The sequence below is a fragment of the Toxotes jaculatrix genome, chromosome 19 (genome assembly GCF_017976425.1).
Source record: "Toxotes jaculatrix isolate fToxJac2 chromosome 19, fToxJac2.pri, whole genome shotgun sequence".
NCBI lineage: Eukaryota > Metazoa > Chordata > Actinopteri > Toxotidae > Toxotes > Toxotes jaculatrix.
In genome coordinates, this window is record NC_054412.1 from 6,089,689 (window position 1) to 6,117,362 (window position 27,674).

The 27,674-nt window shown below is 42.2% G+C and overlaps 1 protein-coding gene across 1 annotated transcript; it reads left to right on the forward strand.

Moving 5' to 3' along the window:
* Positions 1-1,105: 1,105 nt before the first annotated feature.
* On the forward strand, positions 1,106-27,674 carry slc24a4b (solute carrier family 24 member 4b). Its single transcript, XM_041064457.1, has 17 exons — positions 1,106-1,268; positions 6,130-6,237; positions 15,696-15,772; positions 17,399-17,473; positions 17,569-17,653; positions 17,773-17,876; positions 18,220-18,294; positions 18,413-18,438; positions 18,709-18,762; positions 20,665-20,816; positions 23,768-23,937; positions 24,197-24,338; positions 25,258-25,424; positions 25,832-25,946; positions 26,557-26,669; positions 26,808-26,873; positions 27,150-27,674. Exons 1-17 carry the CDS (start codon positions 1,106-1,108, stop codon positions 27,297-27,299), a joined length of 1,842 nt encoding a protein of 613 aa, XP_040920391.1. The 3' UTR covers positions 27,300-27,674.

The following is a 27,674-nucleotide window of genomic DNA, read 5'->3' on the forward strand; positions in this document are numbered from 1 at the left end:
TATATCATGGTTGCAGATTTAGGGAGGGCTGGTGGGGCAAGCACTGATACACGTGAGCTGGAAGATCTATAACCTCAATTATTCAGCATGATATCAAAATGAGGATAGCAGGTGACTTGTAGGCCAGCTATTAAAGGGGTTGTGCTCGGGACCCAGAAAGATATTGGATTTGGTTTCATAACACAGCAGAGGTGGGATTCGGGTGTTTTGTGTCGGGCTTGATGTGAGCAGCATGACAGGGCTTGCCTCGTCGCGCAAATCCAACCTGTCCGCTTGATTTCAGGGCGACGCGCAAATAACGTGAAACATTGCAGGACTCCAGGGTCCTGAGTGGTCGATGGACAGTGGAGGGACAGAAGAAGCAATGCACGATTTTTTTTTTTATCCTTTCTTTTTTTCACAGGCTGTTTGCACATGCAGTCCTCGGGAAAGTTAAAGGAGCCCGGTCTCATTGGAGGAGATGAAGAGCTGACGGTCCTCTCTCTCATCAGCTCGGCTTTTCTGCACTGAGGAGGAATTCGTGTGGAGGGGGAGGCGCCCGAGCGAGGCGAGCGGCACGACTGCTGGCCGAATTTAACAATTAACCTTGATGAGCACAGATTGGTTTCACTTAACAGGCGCAGGTGCGTGGACTCCTCGATACGGCGCAGCTGAGCGTTTCCACGTTTACGACTGGACACTGACGCATTTTATTCCAAACACATAAACTATACGGAGAGAGGATACTGCAGCTGGTGCTTTTTTTTTTCTTTTCTTCACGGGACAGGATGCATTTTGCAACGGGAGCCCGTCCGATAGTACTCGTCTTCTTGCAGAATCCGAATTCAGGAGCATCGCTGAATTGATTTGGTGCCCTATATCGGAATTTGACCGCCGTGTCATTGCCCAGTCTACCAGTCCCAGAAGCTGAAAGGCATCTTCTCGGCGGCGGAGACAAGAAACGGGGGGGGAAAAACTGTCCGCTTCACTACTCTCCATCGGCGCCCTGGACGGCTTGAAATGAGGACCACATCCCGGCTCTGTTCCGTGTGAAGAGGCAAGCGGGGCGGCAGTTTCTTTGGCTCTCAAGGACGCAAAAAAGTGGCCGCCGGCCGAGCTGCGAAGCATGGAGCGGGACGACACCGAAACCGCGAGCGCGTCCAAAAAGACAATAATTGCGAAGATATTTAAAGTTCGCAAGAGGAGGGAGATGCTTTTCGTTCAGGTGTGCTTTATCTGCAGTGTCCTCTTCGTGGCGTGGAGCATGTCGGCGCTGCTGACCAAAACAGGTGAGTGGGGAGAGACTGCTGAGATGCACCGGGGCATAGGGAGCTGAGGACGGAGCCTAACGGCTCAGAAATCTGCAGTGTAATCATGCACCCACATGCAATTCAGTCAATCGTAATCATAGAGCTTCCTCCCAATGATCACGGAATCAAACCAATACGCTTTAATGTCAAGGGCATGCGAGAGAAACCCTGTATTCGTTTGCATTTTCTGATAGGAGCAGGTCCGTCTTCCTGTCCAAAATGCGTATGTGATGCCTCTGACTGTGGTTTTCTACCCATTTAGGTGAAGTGTGTAGTTTGCATTAAAATAGCACAGACTGCATTTTGCGTTCCTGGCTCATCACACTCAGTAGGCAAGAAAAAGTCAGCTGCACATGTAATTGTCAGGTTTTTTCCTGTTGGAGAATACATGCGTCTGTTTGTCCGTATATGCCGCAGTGTGCGCGCTGTGGCAGCGGCACGTTTTTAATTTGAGAGGCAGGCTCATAATCACGGCGCACGCACGTCTCATGCTCCACATGCACACACCGATCAAGTAACCGACCCCAGCACGAGCCCAATTAGGTTCTGGTTTCTTTTCGCTTTTGCCTTTTTTTTTTTTTTTTTTTAATTTCCTTTCAAAATGTGCCTTTTTGTGGCGCATCGTCGGTCACGCAACACTGGAGCTCAGGTTCGTGGTTAATGCTGGCATCATCGTGTCTGGCCGGGGGCTTCACACATCATTGCACATACTGGATCACCTCAGTCACACTCGAGCCATCATCACGCTGCTGCCAGGTTCCGCATGGCGATGGAGGGATGCCGATTTTTACGCAGAGGCCACTGATGATCATTTAGGAGGGGGGGCGGGGGGTGTATATAAACAGTGGGATGTTTTTTGCTTGCTGGATGTTGCAGTATTCATAACTGATGTCCGAGGTGTGCGCTGAGCAAACGATCCTGATGGCTGATCATGCGTGATATGTGTGATGCGTCCATAGAGGCACACACGCGCACACACACACTCCAAACAACATGCCCTCCCATGCACACATGTCAAAACTCTTACCTCAGGCCCGTGCAAACACTGACACGCAGAGCATCCCACACAGCCTCTCACACAGTTATGTAATCTAACGACCAACCTTGACATTTTGCTGGTGAGGAATGATATCTGACACACCACTGGGATCAGAGGTTAACTACAAAAACACACACCCAGGACAGAACCATAAGACTCTGTTCAGTGCCAGCATAGATTTTGATAACATTTTTAGATGGGCCACTGTGCTTACACTGCGCGTACATACAAGAGAAGAAGAAGACTTGTCCCCCCTCAAAGTGCTTCTAACCCTAAGCCTCAGCCCCAGACCCTGTTGTGGGATCCTTCCATCTGCAACCACTTAGGCCCCAGGGCTGAAGGCGGCTGTAAATTCACCACAAATACTGCCCGACTGTAGATCTCTAACGGATGTATCGGGAGTTTTATTAATTACATTAAAAACAACAAGAGGCTTAAAAGATTATTCTGGAATGATATCATACAGGCGAGTGCAAATCTCTTATCTCCAAAGGCAGGCTGTGGGAGCCAAAGTAAGCCCCCCTTGGTCACTAATGGCTTGCCTTTTTTTTAAATTTCTTTTTTCATTTAATCAAGTTTGCCTGACCCACACAGTGATCGCCATGTGGGGGTATTCGACAGCAGGCGTTTCTCGTGAATTTCAGGCGACTATGTGACCAGCAGCGGTGGGATTTCAAGGTGACATGCATGAGAAGTGTTTGATGAGAGGGAAACCGAAATCCCCTCTGAACCCACGAGGCCCAAAGCTCACCACAATCAGATCTGTCTCACTGAATAGCTGTGGCCTTCTCATCTTTCAGCCATCACAACAGGAACAAGCATTTGTCATGTCACAGTAACAAACCTGTGCCCCGTGTTTGCCACCCATTTGATTGATAGTAGTGTAGGGGGAGTGTTGATGTGCTGAATGGTCCAGATGGATGGGATTTGATGTACTACTCCTGGGTTACATCTCCATAAAGAGGGGTGGGGCGCAGCACGCTGTCGTGCATGCTGATCGGACTGCGTGTGTGTATGTGTGATGGAGCTCCGCATGGGAGAGTAGAACAGGTGTTTTTGAGAAGTGGGGCAGGGCTGAGCTCTGACAGGTAGCTGCAGCAGGCTGATGGGGATGTCTGTGGGGGTGGGGAGGTGGGCAGACTGCACTGGAGATGGGAAATATTTTTGGCGACAAGAAGGTGAATACTCATATGTGCGAGTGTGTTCAGAGCACAGGGAGATTGATGGATGGCTGCCCTTGGTTCATCTCCTTCCTGCGCTGATTGAACAGAGCTGGAGGACGACATTACTACTCTGCTGTTGTTGCCCATTCCGTGTCCCTCTGCTTCTCAGTGCAGTCTGCTACAGGTGTTGTTTCTAATCCCATTTTGGCTCACTTGTTTCTGCTAAGCTATCTGAATACACCACCTTGGATTCATGAAATCTTTGATGGGCATTTTCAATATTTTCTGATGTTTTATGGACATGCCAGTGAATCTGACTAATAAGGATTAATAAGGCATAATCAAAACCATCAATTTCTTCACGACACCGGAACACTGATCACTGAACACGAGGAATAAGGCGATTAATCAAAGTGAGTCAGCTGGGAGAAGAAAGCGGAGTTTGCATGAGCGAGCAAGGCCATGCCCACAACAGACTGCAGCCCTTATTTTACCTACAGCCTGCCTAGAAGTACTGACAGAATCACGACGTCTTTGTTTTTCCTTTCAGATGCTTGGCAGCGAGAGCGCAGTGCACTGAATGGCCCTTGTGCACGCACACACACGTTTGTATTTCTATCCTTGTGAGGACACTCCTTTGACATAATGCATTCCCTAGCCCCTTAATGTCAACTATCACAACTAAATGCCAAACACCAGCCCTAACTTAAATCTAATTCTAACCTGAACACTAGAAACCAAGTCTTAACCCGCAAACAGACCTCTGAAGGTGTGTCAGAAAGTGAGCACTGGCCATAATATCCTCACTTTACCAAAATATTCTCACTCCCAGAGTCTAAAACTCAAACTGGTGCTCACAAAGCATAGCCATACAAATACACTCACACACACGCGCGTCCTCCAACTGTATGGAAAAATTACATTTACATGGACTGTCATGCAGAAAAAATTGACATAATCCACTATATCCAAACCATTTTGTTGTGTAAATGTGAAAGATCAGCTCTGCTTCCCCACACACAATTCTTTTATTGTTAGGTATGACACATTGCATCCACATGTTTCCATGTCCTTCCCCTGACATCAAATTGGACAGTGTTTTATTGGGTGCATTGCTAGAATAGAATTAAACAAAAAAAAGGGGAGACCGGGGGCAGCAGAGGAGCGAAACTGAGCCGGTTAGTGAGGAGGAACAGGTTGGAGCGATGACTGGAGGGTTTGGTCTTTTGGATTGAAGAACTGTGGGAAGCAGCTGCAGTCGCCTTGTGTACAATCTGTTTGTCCAGTGCCTGCTGATCTTCAGGCTGTCTAACTATACTGGATTGAAAGCCGTTTAATGAAGACGTATTTCTGTCAGCATTGAGAAAGTACCATTAGGTCTGGGTTGAGGACTTTAGAAAAACACTTGATTAAAACAAGAAATGTGTATAAAAAATCAGCCAGCATGTGGGTTGATTTTTTTTTTTTTTTTTTTTTTTTTTTTTTTCATTTTGTACATGGCACTCTACAGCCCAAATTTCACTGGATTATTGATCCCTTAAAGCTGCACTAACCAATAATTTTATATTAACAATGAATCAAATTACATCATATGTTGCTCTTTGTGCAGTTCTCCTCAGCTCTAAAGAATATTCTAGCATCTTTAAGCTCATTGTTTTGGTTTCCTGTGCCCCAGCTGTAATGCTTTGATTACGTATTTAGACAATATCCTTGAATTTGTTGCCCTTTAAAGTAGCAGTTGTCTCCTTTTTGTCTCAACAATTACTTCCTCATAGACACTGCCAGAATAGAACTTAGCCTGCCGAGACCGAGTGATCATATGGAGACATTCACATGGTCAGGGAGACCTTTTACAAACACTGAGATCATGTGAGTCTCCTGCTACATAGAAAGTCTTTCACAACCACTGTTCCACTAACAACTAAAAGGCAGACAGAGGTGGTTTGTTGATGAACAGCTTGAACATGAATGAAACACAGACCATCAGTCCTCGGGGTATTCCCTAGTGAGCTGCTCATAACTGTGCATACAACAATACTGTTTAATCACCATGCAGTAAGTTACAGCTTTGTATGGCGACATTTTATAAGAATTTCAAGTTTAAATTGCTGCTCAGCTTGTTGGCATGATTTTACATAATAGATTTGGGGCTGCTGTTTTTTTTTTCCTCATGTCCTCATTACAGAGGCTTAAGAGCAGTTTAATGAAAAATGAAACTTGTACGCTCCACCTCCCACTCTGCCCATCCCAAAACATAATGGCACAGCAGCTGCATTTTGATGTGTTACTGCCACTGCCGGATGAAAATGTCATATCTACATAAACGAAAACTTTTAAGGGATTAAAGAAAAGCACCCTTGTCTGGATAAATGACCGTGATCATGATCATGGATCTTTTAGCTCATTTAGCTCGCAGACTCTGTGCAACAGTGGCCATGTTTGTTTTTGATTGCAGTATTTAAAATATGCAAAATGGACTTTCAAGGTTACCCTGCAGGAAAAGAAAAAGATTTTAGAATTGTTCCAGGAGCATTAACCTCCAACATGTTGTGTGCTGTAGATTTGGTGTCAAGCTTTATTTATACGAATGTCTTCATACGAATGTCTGATAATTAAAGCTGTTTGTGTTCTGTTGCAGGCCATGGGATGATAGTGGAGGGACATCCAGACCTCGAACACTGGGGAAGACGGCTAATGGCATCAGTACCAAACAATGAAACGGAGCAGAAGAACTGTTCAGAGCCAGGTATACTGTTCTGATATTAAAACTTTATTTTAACAATGACTGTGTAGTGTGAAAGGTGTCGCTTGTGAGAAAGGATCAACAGAGAATGAGGTGTTGGTGACTTTCAACACCTGCCTACAAATTTTTTTAATCATGCATATGCTACCTTGCCATAATATTATGAGGTAATAATGTCAATATTGCTGCTGCCCCTATGCTGCAGAAAACAAAACCAATTAATACTGCTTTAAATTAGTAATTTTAATGTTCAGCCAAAGGCACAGTCAAGATCTCCTTATTGAGTGAAAAGTTGAGACCAGGTCAGTGCCAGGTCTTTATCAAGACCCATTAAACTATGAAAACTCTTCCTAAATTCAAACATTTTCGTTTTCAAGAGGTTTAATGATCTTGATCTTTAATGATCAGCAGCTACAAATTCACTAATTAATACACAGGGCATCATTAAAAAGTTTTGTGTTTAAAGGGATGTTGTTCTAGAAGAAAAATAAAAAATGTAGTAAAACCATAGGGAAAACTCAAAGTAACACCCAGTAGTTATGGATTTTGAGTTGATCTGCTGCTTTAATTCACCCCCTTGTTGGGTCTATATTGTTCTGACTCAGTTTAGTTCACTTGCGCTGTAATAAGCTCTGAAAGGGCTATTAAAAGGGTCAGGTATTGATTATTTCGCAGCGTCTTTGGTACACTTAAAGGAAGCAGCATTCTCTATAATTAGTTATACTGGACTGTGTGCTGACAGCTCCACTTGACACTGCTGACATCTGCATCGGGCTGCAAAAAGCATTAAAGCTACTTTTTTCATGAAATTATTGATCTAAACAGGGCACAAATAGAGGCAGCAATGACGCTCAGTCGTCTTGTCATTTGTTGTTTTATTTCCACATCGTTTTCTTTTTACTAACACTGTGATCCACTTCCTGTGGTCGGACTTGACTCAGTGGGAAAAGCATGGCATTAAAGTTGCAGCGGATAGAGGTTTAGTCCCGTTTGGCCATTTAATAACCACATGTTCTTCTGGTGCAGTGATATTAACTGGTTGAACAGAATTAAGGGACTAACTGCTCTTTCCATTATTAAAACCTCTAAATCTAAGGTGGAAAGTGGAAATATAGATGAATGGACACCTGCTTTTAAGCCCTGAGAATAATTGTTTGGCTTAATGGTGCCTCTCAGTATTGGGAGTTGTATTCCTATTTTTATTTGACTAACACACAGAGGATGACACCAGAGCGCAGACAATTTGGAGGTAATTTGAGGTGTTAAATTCACCATTTTTTTTTTTGTAGCATCACAAGTGACCCAGCAAGGACTAACTGGCTATTACTTCATTACTGGTCACAGCAGGCAGAATCCCTCAGGGATTAGTGAACCTGCTGTTTTATATAGAAACAATCCAAACAAACACTATTTCACTGACACTAAACAAGAGTGCCTGTGTATTGCTGCTGTGATAGCGAAATTTCCCAACTTGGGATGAATAAAGTATTTCTATTCTATTCTAATTCAGCATTGTGACCATTTAAATATGAACTTCTTGTCAGAGTCACAGTGGGCCGCTGTTGAAATGAGCGCCAAATGACAAGATTATGTGCTGGAAGTTTTCCTCCTAATCCTCCAGGATTACCTTTTTTTTTTTTTTTTTTTTTTTTCCATTCAAATGTCTACAGCACCGGAGGCACCACACTGTACTTGACATTCCAAACATTTCTCATCGGCTCTAGTCCTCCTTCCTCTTATCCCACCACCGCTGCTGTGCCTCATCAGTGTGAGCTGATCATATGACCCTTTGTTCTTGGGGCTTGGTCTTGTGAAAGATTCCGTCATAGTTGCAGACTTCAGGCACCTCAGCTGACAGGTTGCTTGGTTTTGGCCAGTTTGAGCATCATGTGTGGGTCTCGTTGCAGCTAAGCAAGACTATTATGTAGATGCAATAAGTTTTAATGAATTATGAAGAGAAATGAGTTTTAGTATCTTTAAACAAGACAGAATAAGTCAAATCACTGTTTAAGCATCAAGAAAATGGAACTTATTCACATATTATTTTTCTTGTTCTCATAATTTTGCCTTTCTTGTCTTTGGGCCATGACAGCTTTGTACACCAACTCTGTATGTAGAGATTTGTGGAAATGTGACTGGCAAGTCAGTCTAGGCAGGAAATGCAAGGTTTTTTAAACTTTCCAAAAAAAAAAAAAAAAAGGAAGAAAATCTTACATAAAAGATTTGAAACACTTCAGAGGGTCTGAAGTTTTCTCAGACTCAAGGTCTGAATCAGACTTTACAATCAATGCAAACAATCTGCACCATGGTGAACAATAAGGTTGTGTTTCTAACAGTGGGGGAAACAGTACTGTTTAAATGAAGGTGGTTAAGAGCTGGTAAAGTTTGAATGACTGCAATTAACTTGTTGTTCATGTAGCACTTGTCAGGGGCAATTATTGTTAGTGAAACAAAATCTTATCAGGGAAACAAGGAGGAATGACTTGCACTGGCTGTTCATGGTGTTTGTGAAAAAGTAAATCTTTCCAGGATGACAAACTTGTTTACACATTACCCAAGAAGTGAACAGACGTCTTGGTTCATGGTGAGGGCCTAATTTTGTTAGATGAATGGACCACAGGGCTTCTACTGTTCTCATGATAAGTGAGACACATGTTTGCATCACAGGTCTGTGCATTTGTCTTAATTCCCTGCACAGTTGTTTGTCCAGAGCTGATGATCCAGCAGTGGACCAATGATGGCGCTGGTCTGCACCTCTCTGGAGGGAAAGCAGTAACCGCGGATGGACCCAGGTTAAATTGGAGGGGAATTATTATTGGAGGCTTTTCGTTTTATGCTGAGTGTGTGCAACATCTAACGCTCTGTTTAATTAGGCTGCTGTTTGTGGGCTGCATAGATTACACTCAGCCAGCTTTGGTCTCTCTGCCTTTTCCTCATCATTATTTCTCTGATCAGCGAGGGAGCCCCTCTCTGGGTTCATGGCGTGCTAATGTTGTTTTTGCTTGTCCTGAGACTTGTGCTGCGAAGGCAGCCATTCATCATAAGTGCCTCTTTTATTGGCTGTTCAGTAATAACTCCTGGAAAACACAAGGTGCTGTCCAAACTGTTTTTTGTTCCCGGCATGCTTGTAATCTACAAAGGCCTAAATCACACTGTGAGGTTCTGATACAACCTCTGAATACTCTTTATAAGCTGTCACATGTCATGTCACACAAGACCTTGAATCATACCACCCCTTGAGATATATTTCCCCAGGAGCGATCTCATGACGAATGGAACAAATGCACTATTACTTTTTCTCCTAAATTTGACAAGTAGCAGTAATTCTTGAACAAATGTAATGGTTGTTTTTTTTTATTTCAGAGTTCAAATATTTATTAGCTCCTCTGAGCTGTGTGAGGAACATGATCGGTGACGTGCGTTTGCTGAGAAAAGACTCGAGGTTTACATGGGGACACAGAATATTAGATTATGCTCTCTCATATGGATCCCCTCCCATGTGGGGACTCAACTGATGCCAACTGTGGAGCACAGAAAATTGTCGAGGGGGCAGAGCACCGTGGCTAATGTTCTGTAGGAGGAATAATTTTCCTTTAATAAAGATGCTGCTAATACCATATATTGAAAACTCCCACTTGAGTGGCATAATTGGCCTGGTAGAAGTAGATGGCAGTGCAAAAAGCAAAAGTAAACAACAAAGCAAAAGGTTTTAGCATGGCTTCGTTTGTACTGTGAATTAATCTGACAGGATTTGGTTATAGTGGTTTTTAGATATGGCATTAATCTGCTCATGGGCAGGGGGTGCACATGTTGCATGTTAGGCATGAGAAGCGGTGTGGGACAGGATGAACTGTGGGTAACTCTGCCGTGGCTGCAGATGCTGCAGTTTGTTGATTTTGATGTAAATGTTTGTGTGTGAGTTCTGTCGTTGGCTCAAAGAAAAGGCAGGATTTGAGGCAAATGGGGGTTTGACAAAACCAAGTTATTTTGGGGGGGCAGCAGGCAAGAAATTTGGCGGCAGCATGAGGAGCAAAGCTGCCAGCGGGTAGGGGGCCGCAGGTTCGTCAACTCCAGGGAAACACCAGAAGGAGGCTTTTTAAAAGGGAATTACACAAGCGGGGATTATGCTGCGATGCATAATGGAAACTGACCTCGCTTTGCTTCTCGCTTGCATGCCAACAGTGGAACAATGCAGCGGAGAGGCGAGCGCAGGCACGAGCACCTGCACGGAGCACTTTCCGCGCTGTGCAGTTCAAACATGCCTGACCTCTTTATGTATGTATTCATTCACATTCTGTTCTGCTTCAGATTTGCTGCCTCTCTGTTACTCATAAATGTTTATACCATTGTGCTTTTGGCCAGCGTGGAGTACTTTTCATTAAAACGGAGACAAGAAAGCACATTGTGACAGGTTTAAAGTGAACAGTCGCAGCAGCAAGGTATATCTGTTCTCTCTTTGTCGTTTCAGATCCATACCTCACCCTGAGGGAGTTGTTTACCTTTTTCCCCTGTACACAGTTGAATGCATACGTTTCACAGCGGTGTCCCCATTAGGTTATTGAACCAGGAATCTTCTGGTCCAAAAACAAGCTGACTGCTTATACACACAGTCACATAAAGGCTGATGTGAATTTATGCTAAAAGTGTAAGGGTGATAGGTATGCAAGTGTGTTCGTGCAGGCGAAATTGCATGTGCTCAAGTGCTTACATGGCCATGTGAGAGCAGTTGTACATGTGATGCGTGAGCATGTGAAAGTACTGACCTAACAACAAGAGGATAATCATATATGTTCTGTGTTAACCGAGCCCCCTGCACTTTCCAGAACTTATTGTTTGTGTGACCTAAAGATTATCCCATAAGGCGATCCGTGATGTTTACAAGAATGGCTGATGTCAGTCACAGTCGAGTCATGAGGCTCGCTGATGTCTGCTGGAGCAAGCTAATTATCTAATGAGCTAATAATAACCCGGAGGAACCATTCTACTCTGAAGAGTCTCTTGATTACTGTACTGAAGTGTCAGTTGTATTCTGTTAATGACCTGACTGGTCTGTGCGGGTCGGTGCGCAGGCTGTGACAGAAGGTAGCACCAGGCGCTCGGCCAAAACATCTTGCTCACGTCATAATATTTTTGTTTAGCTGTTAAATATGTGATGTTATTAAGATTTTTTCCCATCAGAATGATAGATTTTAAGATTGACTAAAACACACGGCCTTTGCACGATTTCATCTCAGTGTGTGTACGTCCAGACCAGCACTGTATGAGTGTTGGGTGAAGACTGGCCTGCTCTCTGCACTGTCCTGCCAGTCCTCATCTGGGGTGACAGACGGCACCTGATACTGAGCTCCATTATGTAACAGCAGCATAATATCTGGAATATTACGAGATTATGGAATAATAATTGCACAAATGTAAAGAATGGCCTGCTTGCTCTGGCTTTAATACGTCAATAAATTAAGGTTATCTGCATATTAACTAAGACTTAAACCTGTGGAAAGTGGCCTGTATAGAGACAGAATGTACAGGACTTGAAAAGTGTTTTGTGACTCAAGTAATGTTTTGATGGAGCAATAGTTTTCACACCACAACTAATCATACAATTAAAAATTTATTAATGGTAAACAAAACAAACATAACAAACAACCATCAGACTCAGCTTTATCTCATATGTTAGTTTTTTGGGAAAGCTATAATACAGTGGATTAAACATTATCTCTATGAGTCATTCCCGCATTCACAAAAAGTAAAAAAGTTAACGGCATATAAAGTTAGCTCTTAATATAATTCAAATTCAGTTACAGCCTTGTTCACTCATGCAGTGACAGTAATAACTGTTTGCTTAGCAGCTCATTATTTAGAAAATACACTAGAATATTCACCATTTTGTTATGTTTGCTATAAATAAGATGACGGGCAAACAATGATATTTACACTGTCCCTTACTGACAATGTAGCCAGTGATGGGCTTCGAAGTATTAATGTGGAGTGAGGCAGTTCTGCGTCTCATAAAATCCTCCCAACACTTCTTGTGAGGACTCTGTGTGGACTTGTAATTACTTCTGGGGTTGATAAGATGAGGAGGAGGGGGTTGGTGAGACAGATGAACAAAAGTGTTGCCAGTAATTTCTTGCATAAGCGGCACAGTCAGGTGTCCAAAGAGAGAATCCAGGGTTTATTTATAGATTTGTAGCTTAGCTTCTGAAAAGGACTTTTTTTTTTTCCTCCTGCATGCCCTGCCAGTCCAGGGATGCCTGTCTCTCGTTCACACTCTCCCTCCCTCGTTGCCTCCAAAAAACACAGCAATCCCATACAAACACAAGAACAGCAGGATAGATAAGTTTTAGATTTGTTTTTTTTTCCAGATGTTCACAAGTTGGAGGTGATGTCTGAGACAAACATTTTGAAAATTCAAGACATAATCATATAAAATGGTGAAAGTAAGCAAAGTCTTTTAGAGCTGAAGCAATTTGTTACCCAAATAGTGGATTTATAGAAAATGAATCCACCGACTACAGCAAACATTCCGTAGATCCAGCTTGTCCTTTGTGAAGGTTTGTTGCTTTCCTTCAAATGTGATAATAAATTGAATATCTCAGGGCTTTTGATTGTTAGGTGGGCAAAGCAAGCAATTTTCTGTTTTGTTTGTCTGATTTTACAGATCAAATGATTAATCAAGAAAATAATCAGCAGATTAATCGATCATGAAAGTATTGTTAGTTGTAGCCCTCAACTCTTTGCATTCATGAAGCTGTAACCTGCAAATGTTTGGTCATTTTTGTCTTGGTAATTGTTCAGATGACATGAAAATACATATTGGAATTAATTTGCTGTCTGCTAAGGATTTATGCAATATACACCCGCAACCCGTCATAACGACGTTATCCTTCTCCCATTTATTTCTTCTGTTTCTGTGAAAATGACATTTGATTCCGCTGAGCTACATATTATTTATGATTCTATTCATGGCCCTCATTTGAGATGCATCACTTAAGCAATCTGTCTGTTGTCCCGCTCCTGTGTGTACATCCTGTCCTCTCCTTGTGCGGGGGAAATCGGCTGTGGAAGCATGTTCATGTCCGGTTTGACCTCTACAGTGAGGAGACACAGACGACGAACCCTGCAGACACTGTCTGCTCGAGTGTTTACAGGGACTGGGAGGTGACCACTTCCTGCCTGCCATCTCGGAGCTGTCCCAGTGCTGGCGCCCTTTAAACACCTTTGTGATCACCTATTTTTAACACACACTCAGCCAGGGCTGATTGTACATAGTAGCAAGGGGCAGAACAAGTAACGAAAGAACATGGATGGCTATGGCATTTAATTATTGATTAATGGAAGACCTACAAGGCTGTTAACTGAACATGGTAGCGGGAGGTAAAAAGACTTAGACAGCAGGAAATTCAAACCTGATACTTTTTCCGTATTTTTCAGAAGTTTCAACAGGCAACCCTGTGCAGCTCAAATAATGTATGGTTGTGGGGTTGTTTTTCTGGGAGGTATCAGTAGGAGTTTAGCCTTCTGTATTGGCATCAGTTTGTTTTCAGTCACCTGTGAGGGCACAGCTGACAAATCCTGTAATTGATTGCGCCTTTGCTTGAGGCCGCTGGCTTTCCGACACGTTTGATTCGGCGCATAAACCTGTCAGAAATTAAATGAGCTGAAGCTGCCTGCCACAGTCAGTGTTTTCAATGTCATCCAGGTGCTCTCTGGTTTCTCATTATACTGTACATCAAGGTCATAATCCACATTAATCATATGTTCAACTTTTTATTATGTCTCCTAATCTAATCAGGTGCATTTACTGTGTGGTGAAGGCAGTCAGAGCACTGCAGTGCGTCCTGTGAGGTATCAAATCTCCTACAAATCAAGGCTGGATTAATTTGTTTCCCACTGCCAGAAATAGCATTGTGGTTTCTTAGTGTTGTGACTCTTTGTTCTGTGGCAAAGATAACGTGTTGGTTGACACACGGAGATGCAAAGTGTGCCACATCTCCACATATGTGATGTAATTGAATGAAATCCAGGAGGCATGCAGCTGATTAAGTGGGCTTGGACTATATCCTGTGGAGTATTTGATTTGCCTGTGCAGTGTTCCAAACGCTGCGCTGATTCAGTCATGTGTGCACACCATCGAATATCATCAGAAAAACAGACATCGGTGAGGTTGGGACAGATGCAGTGAGGAGTCTCAGGTGAGCGCTGTTCCACTTCGTGAGTCCATATGTGACAAGGGCCCAAATCTTGCCTTTATGTTCTGTTGCTGTAAACAGCATTGTTTGTGCTTTTCATCTAGTGCCTTCATCAGGTCAGAATTTAATTTTGTCCTGTGTTTTGGTTCATGTGCAGATGCCTGCAAAACAAATGACATTGTGTTTAGTGCTAATTAGTAAACGTTAGCATGCTCAATGTGCTGAACTAAGGGGAACATGGTAAACATGATTCTCAGTCATGTTTACAAATCCTAAACATTAACATATTTGTCATTGTGGGCATGTTAGTATGCTGATGTTGGCCTTTAGCTCAAAGCCCTACTGTTCCTAAGTTCTGCCTCAGAAAGCCACTAGCATGGCTGTAGTCTTAGTCCTATTTATCCTGGCTGCAGTATAAGGCTAACAGTAGCTTAGAGATAGCAGTAGCTTATGTAAGCAATATGCCGGTAATGTTGCAGGCTTGTTACAAGGCAAGACAAGATGTGAGCCTGCAACTCGGGCTCAACAGGGACAGGTCGGACAGAGGCCGTTCCCCACAGATGCTGGGTCCCGTCAGGGAAGCGGCCAGCTTCTGTCTCCAGCCAGGTGCACTGTGGAGTGGCTGTGCTCCCAGAGATCTGAGCCTTATGGTGGTACCATGATCACACTGTGTTCCAGCTGGAGCTCTGGATGATGGATGATGAGTCCTCAGCATGGGAGGTTTTTCTGCCTGCTTGCTTTAATTCTGTATGACTTCAGTCTCTTAATATAGCCCAAGCCTTTTACAACAGTCTTTTTTATTTTTTCCAATAGGTATGAAGTCGTTGGTTGTCAGGCAGCGTGACATATTGCAGGCTGAAAATGATTTTCAGAAAATGTTTTGAACCAAATCAGTCCTTTAAAATTTCAAAGCCCTTGATGATGTCTGATGTCTGAGCCTTTTTTTTTTGGATGATGATCACAGGCTGATATTTAATTTGCATTTGACCCTCTCTGGTTGCTGTGCCCTGTTTTTAGGTATACAAGACATTTTTGCTGTATTAGATAATCCAGTGGAAAGCGATCGAAGAGGGGGAATAACTCTCCCATAGGTGCCACCACCAAACGAGTTGAGTGTGAGGCTGCTGAACCAACAGGGCATCCCAGGCCTGTTCCTCGGAGGCCGACATCCATTATGAAGTCACGCAGTCCTCTCAGGGTGGGGCGGGGAGGCATGTACCTCGCTGTCATGCTGCTGATGTGTGGTGACCGTGACATTTCTTCTCTCCTCAGCAATACACGAGTTCCCTGAAGACCTTTTCACCAACAAAGAACGAAAGAGTGGGGCCATTCTGCTGCACATTGTGGCGGTAAGAGGACTTGGGATTTTTTTTGTTTTTTTTAAGAAGCTGCACCTGCATCACCCCTCCCCTTGGTCTCTGGTCAACATTTTCGGAGGAGCTCAGCTGGCTATAGGTGGATTTAGAAGCTTTTCATATGTTCAATAACTTCTTTGCCAGCTTTTAAAACCTGGAAGGTAATGTGGGGTTATTGCAGTTGTTTTTGCTGAGCCAAAAATGCCTCAGGGGACTCAAGTGGTGGTAAACTTATGATCTCATTAAAACCAGTGGGCACCCATTTTTGTGTAAACAGTATCCTATATAAATGTAAACTCAGACACAGTTCAACACTCCCCACACTGCTCAGAAACATTTGAAGAAACCAAAAATGAAATGGAAATGAATGGAAATTTTATTTTCCCAATATGAAATACAGTTTCAAGGCTTTTTCTAACTTGGCAAGGACCTGAATTCTGGGAAAGAAACGCTGAAGCTTTTAATAATGTATTATTTTGTTGGATTAAAGGATAGTCTGTCTTAAAGTTACAGTACTATTAGTAAAAAAAAAAAATTCTCTCTCACTCTTTGTTACTATCCCTCCACTGCTGCTCAGCAAGGAAACACTGTACTAGGGAGGGTTAATTTCATCCTAAAAAGACTTCAGTCAAAATTTTGAGTACATTTTTTCACAGAACAAGGACTGTGGATATTATCCCTTATATTGGACATGTGTTGGGAACAGTTCTCTTGCTTCAAGACAGATTTGAAAAATTATTAATCCATCTTTTTAGAGAGTCAAATTTAAGTATTATGAACAAAAAAAAAAAAATACTAGAAGCAGCTCTTAAAACAACCACAATGGATATTTTATCCTCACAGTTCGGTTTTGTGGTCTGCTCAAGGTTGTTTCTCCTTGTAAGGTTATAAAAATCCTGCTTAGTAACACACACAGAAATTTTCACAACCAAGCTATGAAGTCTTACTTTAAATATGACCAAAACTCAGATTTGAGCTACAGTCCAGTATATTCACCTACACACTTTCCCCCAGCTTTATGTTCCACACTGAAATATGACTTAATATTGTCCTGGCTTCAGTACTGAGGAGGAAGATAAAATGTGTGTGCATGTGGAGGGCGTTGTGATCATGCTGCAGTCCTGCACTGCCCCCTGTGGATAGCATAGAGCAGAGCACACCTGCTAGAGCTGCGTGGCCGTGATGATGTCACAGCTGATCTATAATTTATAGATCTTGCCTCATCTACTGAAATAGGCTGCCTGCCCCCAGCACACACACGCACAGCGCGGTAGGAGTGTGCAGATCCTGTAGATTTTTCACATTGTAAGGGAAAACATCTCATCACTGAACTGACATTTGAATTTAATTTAATAGGTTCATTTTTAAATGGGTGCTGTGCTTGGAGATTCCCCTTCACCCGTCCTTTAGCAGGAGAATATCTTTGCTCTGCCAAGGCTCTGTTAACTCAGCTAATTTCTACTGATTAAGAATGTATCTACAGACACACACACACACTTTGCTCTCCCTTCTGTTTTGCCCTCATCACACACACACGCACGCACGCACGCACGCACGCACGCACGCACGCACACACACACACACACTCTTCAAACTGAACTCTGCTGATTCTCTCTGTAGACGCTCTACATGTTTCTGGCCCTCGCCATAACATGCGACGAGTACTTTGTGACATCGCTGGAGAAGATCTGTGAGGTACTTGGACCTTGTTGTCTTTCATCTTACAGTGTTGTAGTAACACAGTGCTGGTTTATCTGTAGAAACCACCCCCTATTGCTTTATTTCTGCAGAAACTAGATCTGAGTGAAGATGTTGCTGGAGCCACTTTCATGGCAGCTGGCAGTTCTGCACCTGAGCTTTTTGCGTCTGTCATCGGTGAACACACACACACACACACACACATATATATATATATTCAGGGTCTGCATACACTTGAACATTCCCAGATGGTTGGTGTCACTGCTGATTCTGATTGGCTGCCTCCCTGTGTGCAGGTGTCTTCATCACCCATGGTGATGTGGGGGTGGGGACCATCGTTGGCTCAGCGGTCTTCAACATCCTTTGCATCATTGGTGTCTGCGGGATCTTTGCTGGACAGGTGTGTGTGTGTGTGTGTGTGTGTGAGAGGGAGTGACTTACTGCTGCGGCTGCATCAGTCTGTTTATTTATAGACTGCAGAGCAGCACATGTGTGGCAGAAGTTTTTTTTGCTGAGGGGAAACAAAGCCATCTGCCTCAGTTAGTTTTCTCCGAACTGGTTTTTAGTGGAAATTGAGAACTAAACTCTGGAGGCTTAAACAGATCATAAATCTGTGATTCTTCTCTTCTAACAGTCATGCCCAATTTACAAGTGTTGTTGATGATATGTATTGATGAAAGTGCTCCACAAAACTTACACATAGATGCAGTCTTTCACTTGCTCTTTTCCCTGGGAAATCGTAGGTGGTGATGCTGACCTGGTGGGCTGTTTTCAGGGATTCCTTCTACTACATCCTGTCCGTCGTGGCTTTGATTGCAGTAAGTTGGACAAGTTTCAAGTTCACCACATGCATTTTTTAATGGACACCGGCCAAGACTTTCCTCTATGAATTTTGTTACACTGAACCTAAGAGAAATGTTTCCCTTCATTTTTCAGTTCATCTATGATGAGAAGATAGTTTGGTAAGTTACTCATCCAGTTCAGCTCTAACACACTGTTGCTCCATTTAAACACTTCAGATCGCCTATGGTGACAAAACTCCTCCTGTAACCTTAACTACTGATTCTCTCTTAGTAAAACTACCACATAACGGTCGTAGCAGGCAACTATAAGACCTGGAAATATGTGTATAAGCTAAAAGATCTTGGATGTTGTATTTATGTTTTTAAGTGGGTGGCAACCTGAATTTGTTGTCTTTTTATTCCTCACACTGGATTTTTCTTTTTTATCAGGTGGGAGAGTTTGGTTCTTGTAGTCATGTACGCTGGATACATCCTCGTCATGAAGTGAGTTCTGCATTTTCATATTCTTAAAATGGTTCCTGGTTAATCAGGCACATTGAATAACACATCACCATAAAGCACTGAGTATAAACCAACTACACTCTCAGTAGTTAGAGGAGAGTGGGTTTCCTCTATTAAAATGCTCAGTTAAAATGCTCTACATAGCAGCTTCCATTTGTCAATATTCAGTGGTTTTAAATTAAGTTAATTAAAAGTACCAGAACTGGGGTGTTGTTATGAATGAAGTATATATTTTCTGATCACAATTTTTAACTACACTCTGCCCTGAGAACTCCTTGTCCCCTGTCTCCTTTACTATATCTGTCAACATTCAGCTTCAGTTTGAGCAAATACAGACCCCTCTATTACACCATATTTGTGTCTTTACAGTCCAAACTGCCTAATGCCAACCACAGCGTCCTGTGCCTCTGTCTCTGTCCAGCTGGTAATCTGTGTTACACTCAACAGCAGTCTGCTCTCTCCCTGCCATAAGAGTTTAATCTTTCTCCCTCTGCAGTGGCTAAGAGCACAGGCTTAACCGGATCACTCCTCTCCTTTCTCATTTGGAGGAAAGAAGTGCTTACTGTAGGATATGCTGTCATATGTCTCCCCTCTCCCATAATATCCGCTAACCATTTTGGGCTGTTCCAGTCAAAATAGAGCAGAGTGGGTTTTATATAGCACACGATCACTGCTCTGAGGTGACCTTCCAGGGCTCGGCTGTAACAGTTTTTTTTTTTCCCTAGCAAATGGCACGCATGCTGCCAGATGTAGAACAAATAACAGCACAGGGTAAAAATGTGACCGCACAAAATGTCAGTTTCATTACAAAAATCAGTCTGTCTTTATAACATCTTGTTCATCTTCAAATGAATATCTCTTTTCTCAATCAAGGACATCCTTAACGTTTTGTAGTTGTATTTGATTGGGTCTCCTTTCTCACGAACTAAACTAAAAGCGTCTAGGTAGCATTACCTAGCTACCAGGATGCTTTAGCTGCTGTTACAAACATTTACCATGATGCTGCAGTATACGAATACACAGTACTGAAGGTTGAAGGAAAAGTATGAAGGATTATATTTGTTTTTACATTCAGTTTCAATTCTTTTAAGTAACTGTTATTTTTTGATGTGATTGATCTGATATATTATTGGCCCACTGACTGGTAATCTTTTTACTGTTTGGTGGAGGGATATGATAATCTTTTTGCTTTACAACCTGTAAAAAGCAAAACCCCCACCCTTAAACCAATTCATAAGGAAAATTCTAACATAAAATGTAGATGATCATTAAATGAGGAATTAAAATGATAGCTCTGAATCAGTTCTTGCAAATTGCACACTGAAACTACATCACATTTTCACTTTTAATGTAGGCTTCTGTTGGCGAACCTCTGAGTACAGCTCTTCTGATGTTGCCAGTGTTACCTCTGCACACATTATGTTCAAAGGCAGCAGCACTCTGTTCAGTATTTTTGATCCATTTTTATGTAATGCACTCAGATGGTCTTACTGAACGCCTGTGTGGCTGATGAAAGCCCTGTGATTGGCTTCTGTGAACATTTCTGACTTTCTCTTTCTTTTCTGTTCCAATGCAGAAACAGCATATTTAAGCCATTTTATGTTTAGTGTAATGCTGATGCTGGTTTTTAGAAAGTAGGCCACCTTAACCGTAAATCCATTTTATAGAAGTATGGAGTGTAAACACTTGATTTGTGCTAATTAATACATTTTATATTTCAAACAAGTCGGAGCCTTTCATCTGCGGCTCATACTGTAAAACCTATTTGCAAATTTGAATCTTTACCCCAAATGTCCTGTCTTGTTTGTTTTTTCCCTTTTTGGACTCTCGGCTGAACTCTTTCAGCATCTCTAATTTAGGGATTATGTTCCATCTGTTTACTAGATTCAACTCCAGCATGCAGAAATTTTTCATGGGGAAGTCAAACAAGAACGTGGCCAATGGTAACGCCGCGGCCAGCAGTGAGATGGAGGACGGTAATACTAGTTATGACTATGTTTGGGATGACGACCCGTCATCGCCTTTACTCTCAGCAGGTAAGGTTAATCAGACAGGCTGGGTACCCAAGACTGTCCTCTGCCAGGAAACAAATCAAATGTGTACTGAAATAAAATTGGGGTTCCTGGGCTGTGAAATGGAAATAAATTAGATGATTTGACTTTATTTCTCCGGAAGACTGTGGGTGTTTCCTTCTACTTAGAGGGTCTGTGGCTTTAACCTCTGCTCCTTTCAGCTGAACTAACTTCAATTGCTTCAGCTCATAGTGAAGTTTCATTAAAGTGATAGTTCATCATTTTGGGGAAATATGCTAATTTGCTTCCTTGCTGACAGTTAAGCTGAGAAGATTGATTCCACTCTCGTGACTGCCTGTCAAAAATGAAACTACGGCCAGCAGCCGGTTAGCGTAGGTTAGCATTACAGACTGGAAACGTAATTGCTGGAAAACCACAAATTTACTTTGGTTGTTGTATGAATTCATCAAAGACAGATAATCTGTTAATTTGTGAACTTTAGAGGTGCTGAGAGGTGGATTTCAGGTGGACAGGAGGCTAGCAGTTTTCCCCACATTTTTAAACATTATGCTATGCTAAGCTAAACTAACATGATAGTTTTTTTTTTTGTACAAACTTCTTAATTAGTGACCTTGTGAGGCATTTTTAGCCAGATTTTGTTGGTGACTGAGCTGCTGCTGCAGAGGGGTATTGACCTTAACTCTCAGCAAGAAAACAAATAAACATCTCCCCAAAATGTCAAGCTATACCTTTTAAATAATTCTGCTAAATTTTCCAAAGAAATTGAAATCCTCTGGCCCCTGTGAACTGCACTACCTGAAGACATGATTTTTCTCCTTTTTTGTGAAAAGTTAAATGTGCCTGCATTAATTTTCTCTGCCTGCTGAGGCCATTTTCTGGGTGATAAGCAACCGAGTCTTATCTGAGCATACAGGGGCCACAAAGTGAAATGTTCTGGTTTAAAATGGGAACTTTGTAATGAAGATATTCTTTAATCTGCCTTTGGTAATGCAGTTTAATGTCAGGGGACTGTTGTCTCAGCTCTCTTCAACCTTTTCTGAGCAGCATCTTCAATGTCATGTTTGGTTGAGATTTCACCGTAGCCACAGTTCTCCACTTCTTCCTTTCCTTCCTCTGACCTTTCAAAAACTTCTACTCAGTGACATTTAACCCCTCTGAGAGGTTTAACCCTTCCCACTTTTAACTGCATTAGTGTTAACATGCCTGTCTGTTTAGCCTTACTAAACTTAATCTTGCTTATTGTCAACAGTGTTGTGCTGCTGTGTGCCAATACTTTCTGCTTGCATACTACTTTTCATCTGCTGGTCTCTGGGGCGTAGATCCACTCGCTCCTGAAGTGGTAATGAATTTCACAAGAGGAAATGTTTATGCCGGCTCTGTTTACGCAGTTAATTTATGTGCATTCTTGCATGCATAATAAGTCAAATTAAGGCTGAGTTAAAATAATAAAGTGTACTGTAGAACTTTTTTTGTTCCCCATACACTGCATCTTATAGTTAGTTGTGAGCAAAGAGCAAATGAGGAGTTATAGGGTGCCAATAAAACAATTTTAAAGATATATATTATTGTCAGAACACAAATTTTCTGAATGGGAGTGACCATGCTTTTAATGTTTCAGGCACCTTGCATTTAACAGTTTGAGACTGTCGGGGTGAGGTTACATCTTCAGTGTCTCCGATTTTGAAATCAATCTTGGCCGTTCCATAAATATTCACAGCTGGCAGGCAAACTTCAAAGCCACATCAGGCAAATTGGGAAAGCTATTTGAAGTTCAGTACCCAGAAATCATGTGAACTGTGCACTGCACCTTCATGTTAACCCATCCAACTGGTGTGTGATGATTTTTACCAGAGGGACTAGAGGGGGCAAAAGCTGCAGCACTGGTGAGCCCTGTGGTGAATCTCAAATATTTTACACTCCTCCTTTCCTCCGTGACATGAGCATAGAGTGAAGTGAAGGAAAGAAGGAAGGATTTGGGACATTTTGGGACTTTGCTTGAGCCCAGAAGGCTCCTTTGAGCCATGCAAGGTTTTTCTGCAGATCTGTAAAAGACACCTTCATATTTACATATGTACCTGTGCTACATTACACTAATACATGGAGATTTATGTAGACTTAATGTGGTCATAGGTGAGTCTTCTTCTGCATCATCACTGTCCATGTGTCTCCAAATTTGGTTGTTTTGTATGTTTCAGAGTAACTATTAACTAAATATAAACTATTTAAAAAACCTTTGTATCATCTGAAAAAATACATGATTTTGTGATGACATGTTACATGCTGTTAGCTGCATCAAATTAAAGAAGACACTGGAATTAAAATTGTCCAAACCTACATATGATAATCCCTGACAGTTAGTTTCCTAGAAAGACAGCTTGTGTGTCCTCAATCAAATAGTTTTTGTTGAGGCAACAAGCAACATGAAGGCACCAGCATAAATTTCTAGGTTGTAGATGGAGAGATGAGGGAGTGGAGTGAAAGGAGGAGTGATTTCCAGAGCTTTTGAAAAACACCCCAAGTTGTCCACAAGCGAAATTCATGCTGTTGTTTAGGGGACATTTTAGCTCTGACAATTTGTGTGTGTATTGAACTGTCCACATCCAGCCCATGTTGTAGTTTAGGGTAATGGGAATATGTTTTGACATAAAAATGTGCTTATTGCAGCTTGGCTCTAGTTCAAGATCCATTAATATTGTTTAGTAACTTGGCCCTGTGGCGCGACAGAGTTGAAAATGACACTACAAATGTTTATAGTATTATATGTCTCTCTTGATGGCTAAACCCCTCTTAAAAATTAGCTCTGTTTAGTCTTTTAAAGTTTTCATTTACACTTTTGCCAATGGGGTATAATTGAGTTATAATTAAACATTATTTGAATATCACTTAAAAAAAACAGTGTTATCAACTACATGCACTTGAATGAATATTTTGTATCGTGTCCCTCCACCAATTAGTCAAACCCAGCAAGGCTTACAGCCGTGGCTCGGTGGTGATGGTAGATGAGATCATGAACGCCAGCCCTTCAAAGTTCAGGTTTCCAGAAGCTGGCCTCCGTGTCATGGTCACCAGCCATTTTGGACCCAAGACCCGTCTGCGCATGGCCAGTCGCCTCATCATTACAGAGGTACAGCTGGGCGTTGTTGCTCCAATAAGTACTTTTAGCTGCTATTGCTATACAGTATATTAAGAGTTTCTGTTTAGTGTGTGTGTGTGTGTGTGTGTGTGTGTGTGTGTGTGTGTGTATATATATATATATATATATATGGGTTTTTCATTACCACAAAAACATACAACTGCAGTAAAATTTCTGGCAGTAGCGCAGCAATCAGAGGAGCAGCACGTCTGCTCATGTGCTCTTTGACTTAGTTTATTTTTTCTGAAAGCGCCAGAAGTTGGTCCAAGCTGCCAATGGTGTGGAGACACAAGTGATCGACGGGAAGGTTGAAATCGAGAATGGGAATGTGCCAGAGGACAAACCCACCGAGGCGGAGGAAAATGACACCATCTCGCCATTTCATATTCCAAGTATGTGATACATGTATTTACATGATGAATGTGTGTAATTTGGCATACATGGATGGATACTTCAGAGGGTAAAAAGGCACAGGAATGACATGATTAGGAAGCATCTTCACATCTTTGACATTTCAGAACATATTTATAAATCTATTTTACATCCTCCCGTACTGCTTATTTTAAGAACATGAGGCGTTATTAGAGTTGAAAGGAGTTTTTAGTTGGACAGCTCTGCTCGATCTGTTTAAGAATGTTTTTCCTCTTCAGTAGTTATTGATGTCCTCACATTAGTCAGTGGCTTCATATCTACTGACTAATGATCATCCTGTTTGACAGCTCTGAGCGGGGCTGCCCTTTTATCAGTCAGTGGCTGCTGATGCGAAAAGAATCTGAATCTGATTAATGTGATTTAGCATGAAACAAACTAATTCATCTAAGTGGGTGTAAGTGTTGTTGTATTTTATCGAGCTAAAAGGCATTAAAAGAAGTGGAAGGGAGGAAGGTAAAGTTTTGGATGTTTGAGGTGCTGCGTACAGTCTGTCTGCTGAAGACTTGTGCCACAAAACAGGAAGAGGGTTTTGAAAAGCTTTTTCAAAAAAAGAAAAAAAAAGCTTTCAGTGTTTGGGGTAAAGGACAGATGGAGGGGCATGTTTATCCTTTTCACTAAAGCCAAAGAGGGAATAAAAGCAAATGGAACCATGGCTTGGACACAAGCAGGGGTATCTTCTGCTGTTCTTTTTTTTTTTAACACTGTTTTATTCATTTCATTATTTCTGATTTTTACATAAAGTAATTATTAAAGTTAAAATGAATTTGTAAGTGACACCTGTTGATAACTTTCAGTATTTTTTTCCCACAAAAAAAAAAAAAAAAAACTCTGAAGAGCCAATCTCTCTAACCTCTGTTCTCATGTGTGTCCTTTGTGCAGAGGGTGTCGGCAGCAAGGTGAAGTGGCTGATCTCATGGCCTCTGCTCCTGTTACTGTACTTAACCGTCCCAAACTGTGCCAAGCCTCGCTGGGAGAAATACTTCATGGTTTCCTTCATCCTGTCCACCGTCTGGATTGCAGTCTTCTCCTACTTGATGGTGTGGATGGTGAGTGTTGTGGCTCTTTGTGTGGATTCGATAACGTCTTTCACTGTTTTCTGGCATTTTAGAGACAAAACGACTAACAGAAGAAAATAACGGGCAGATTAATTGATAGTGGAAATAGTTTTTAGTTGGAGCCCCTAAATTCAGAGATGCAAATTAAAAAGGTATGACAAAAGCATGACAGTACCGTATGACATTGACACAATACAACCGAAAGTTTGACCAGAGGTACTCTAAAACTTAATTAGAAGCAAAGAAAACAAAAAATAAACAAAAAACAAAAACAACTTGATTCACCAAAGCAACATTAAATGCTGGCATTTGTTAGAGTATGAATTTGATATGCTTTTTTTTCCTCATACAGACAGACTGTGCTATTTTTGAGCCCTGACACTGTATATTTGTCTCAGGTGACTATAATTGGCTACACTCTGGGAATCCCTGATGTCATCATGGGCATCACTTTCCTGGCAGCAGGCACCAGTGTCCCAGACTGCATAGCCAGTCTCATCGTGGCTCGGCAAGGTATACCTTTCACCCCCTGAAACATTTTTGGATTGTGGATTGTGTCACGGTTTATTATGCAGCAGAGAACCAGACGTGGATGTTGTGGTTATGTGGTATGCGTTTAAGAACACTAATCCACCAGGACATTCTCATTTTTTAAGCATTCTTGCACTTTTACAATCCCTGATGGCTAATTGGGTGGATCATTAAAATAAACAAACACCGGAATACAAACATAGAAACAGTGTCTTTGTGGATAGCTTGAGGTGAGAGTTCTTTCTGGGGTGCTCTTTTTCTTTTTACAGAAAGGTGCCCTTTGTTAGCCTTTGCAAATCTAGTGCAACGTGTGTCACCTACATGCATAGAAACAAATTGTTCAAGTAGAAATCTACCTAGTACTACAAAGCACAGGGACAAGCCAAAATACTGCAGAGCTGTTTATAGACATTAGAGTGTAGCCCTGCATCACTGCCTTCCCATCTGAATAAGGTTGGGGCCCTTGTGAATATCAGTAAGTACAGACCAGCAAGATGTTAATCTTCAGTTGGAAATTAAGTGTTTCATTTGACCTGAAAGTCTCGAAGAAAAACTGCACATCCTATTTAATTTGCTCTTTACTTTGTTGCAGGTTTGGGAGACATGGCAGTGTCCAACACAATTGGCAGTAATGTGTTTGATATCCTGGTGGGACTGGGGGTCCCCTGGGCGATACAGACCATGTGTGTAAGCTATGGGTCAGAGGTAAGGAGCCTAGCTTGCTTTGCAGAAGCTCAGGCCTTATTAGTGGCGACAAAATCCAGCGTGTCCTCGTATCTCACGGTGGGTAATGAGATTAAATGGCTGCACATTAATTGCTGATCTTTGTTCGGTGTGTTGCAGGTGATGATTAACAGTCGGGGGCTGGTGTACTCAGTGGTGCTTCTGCTGGGCTCCGTGGCCTTCACGGTGAGCAGTAGTTAATGATGTTTATGCTACACCGGTGCCACATGTCGACCACTTCTAGGAAGACGACCCGGTTTACTGCTGTAGTGTGTTTTAAGTAAAAATCCACTGTATTTTTATATAAATAAATAACATCCCTATTTGGCTGCTGTCATCACTGACTGGTGCACTCTGCAGTAGTGGCTCGCTTGTTTCAACTCAAACCACTTCCCATTAAGATTTCATTTGGAAAACACTAGCACCTACACAAGCCGCTCTGATCTGTTTGTATGTGCGCAGGTTGTGGGGATCCACCTGAATAAATGGAGGCTGGACATGAAGCTGGGCATCTATGTCCTGGTCCTGTATGCCGTTTTCCTCTGCTTCTCCATCATGATCGAGTACAACGTCTTCACCTTCGTCAACCTGCCCATGTGCATAGAGGACTAGAGCACAGCAGCATGTCTGGGATACTAAAACCTCAAGGCTCCCACAGCAACCCCAAACTCTTCTCTTATTTTCATGTCTTTTTTTTTTGTTTTCAATAATACTGGACCTATCTACAGACTCTTTTTCCTCCCCTGCGCGCTCCCTTGTAATCCTTTTAGTCCCAAATATGAATTTAATTTCCTCAAGAGGCAGTACACTGTAATAGTGGACTCAACTCTGTGTCTCTAAGTTGTCCTCTTGTCACACGGTGCCAGTCCTTAATGCCCATTATTTTGGGCATTGCCTGTTACTGCAGTAAAATCTTTAGTTCCTCTGTGCGCCTGTTAACTTTCTACCCATCTAGCATGCCTTTAGATGTCGGGGACCTCCAGAATC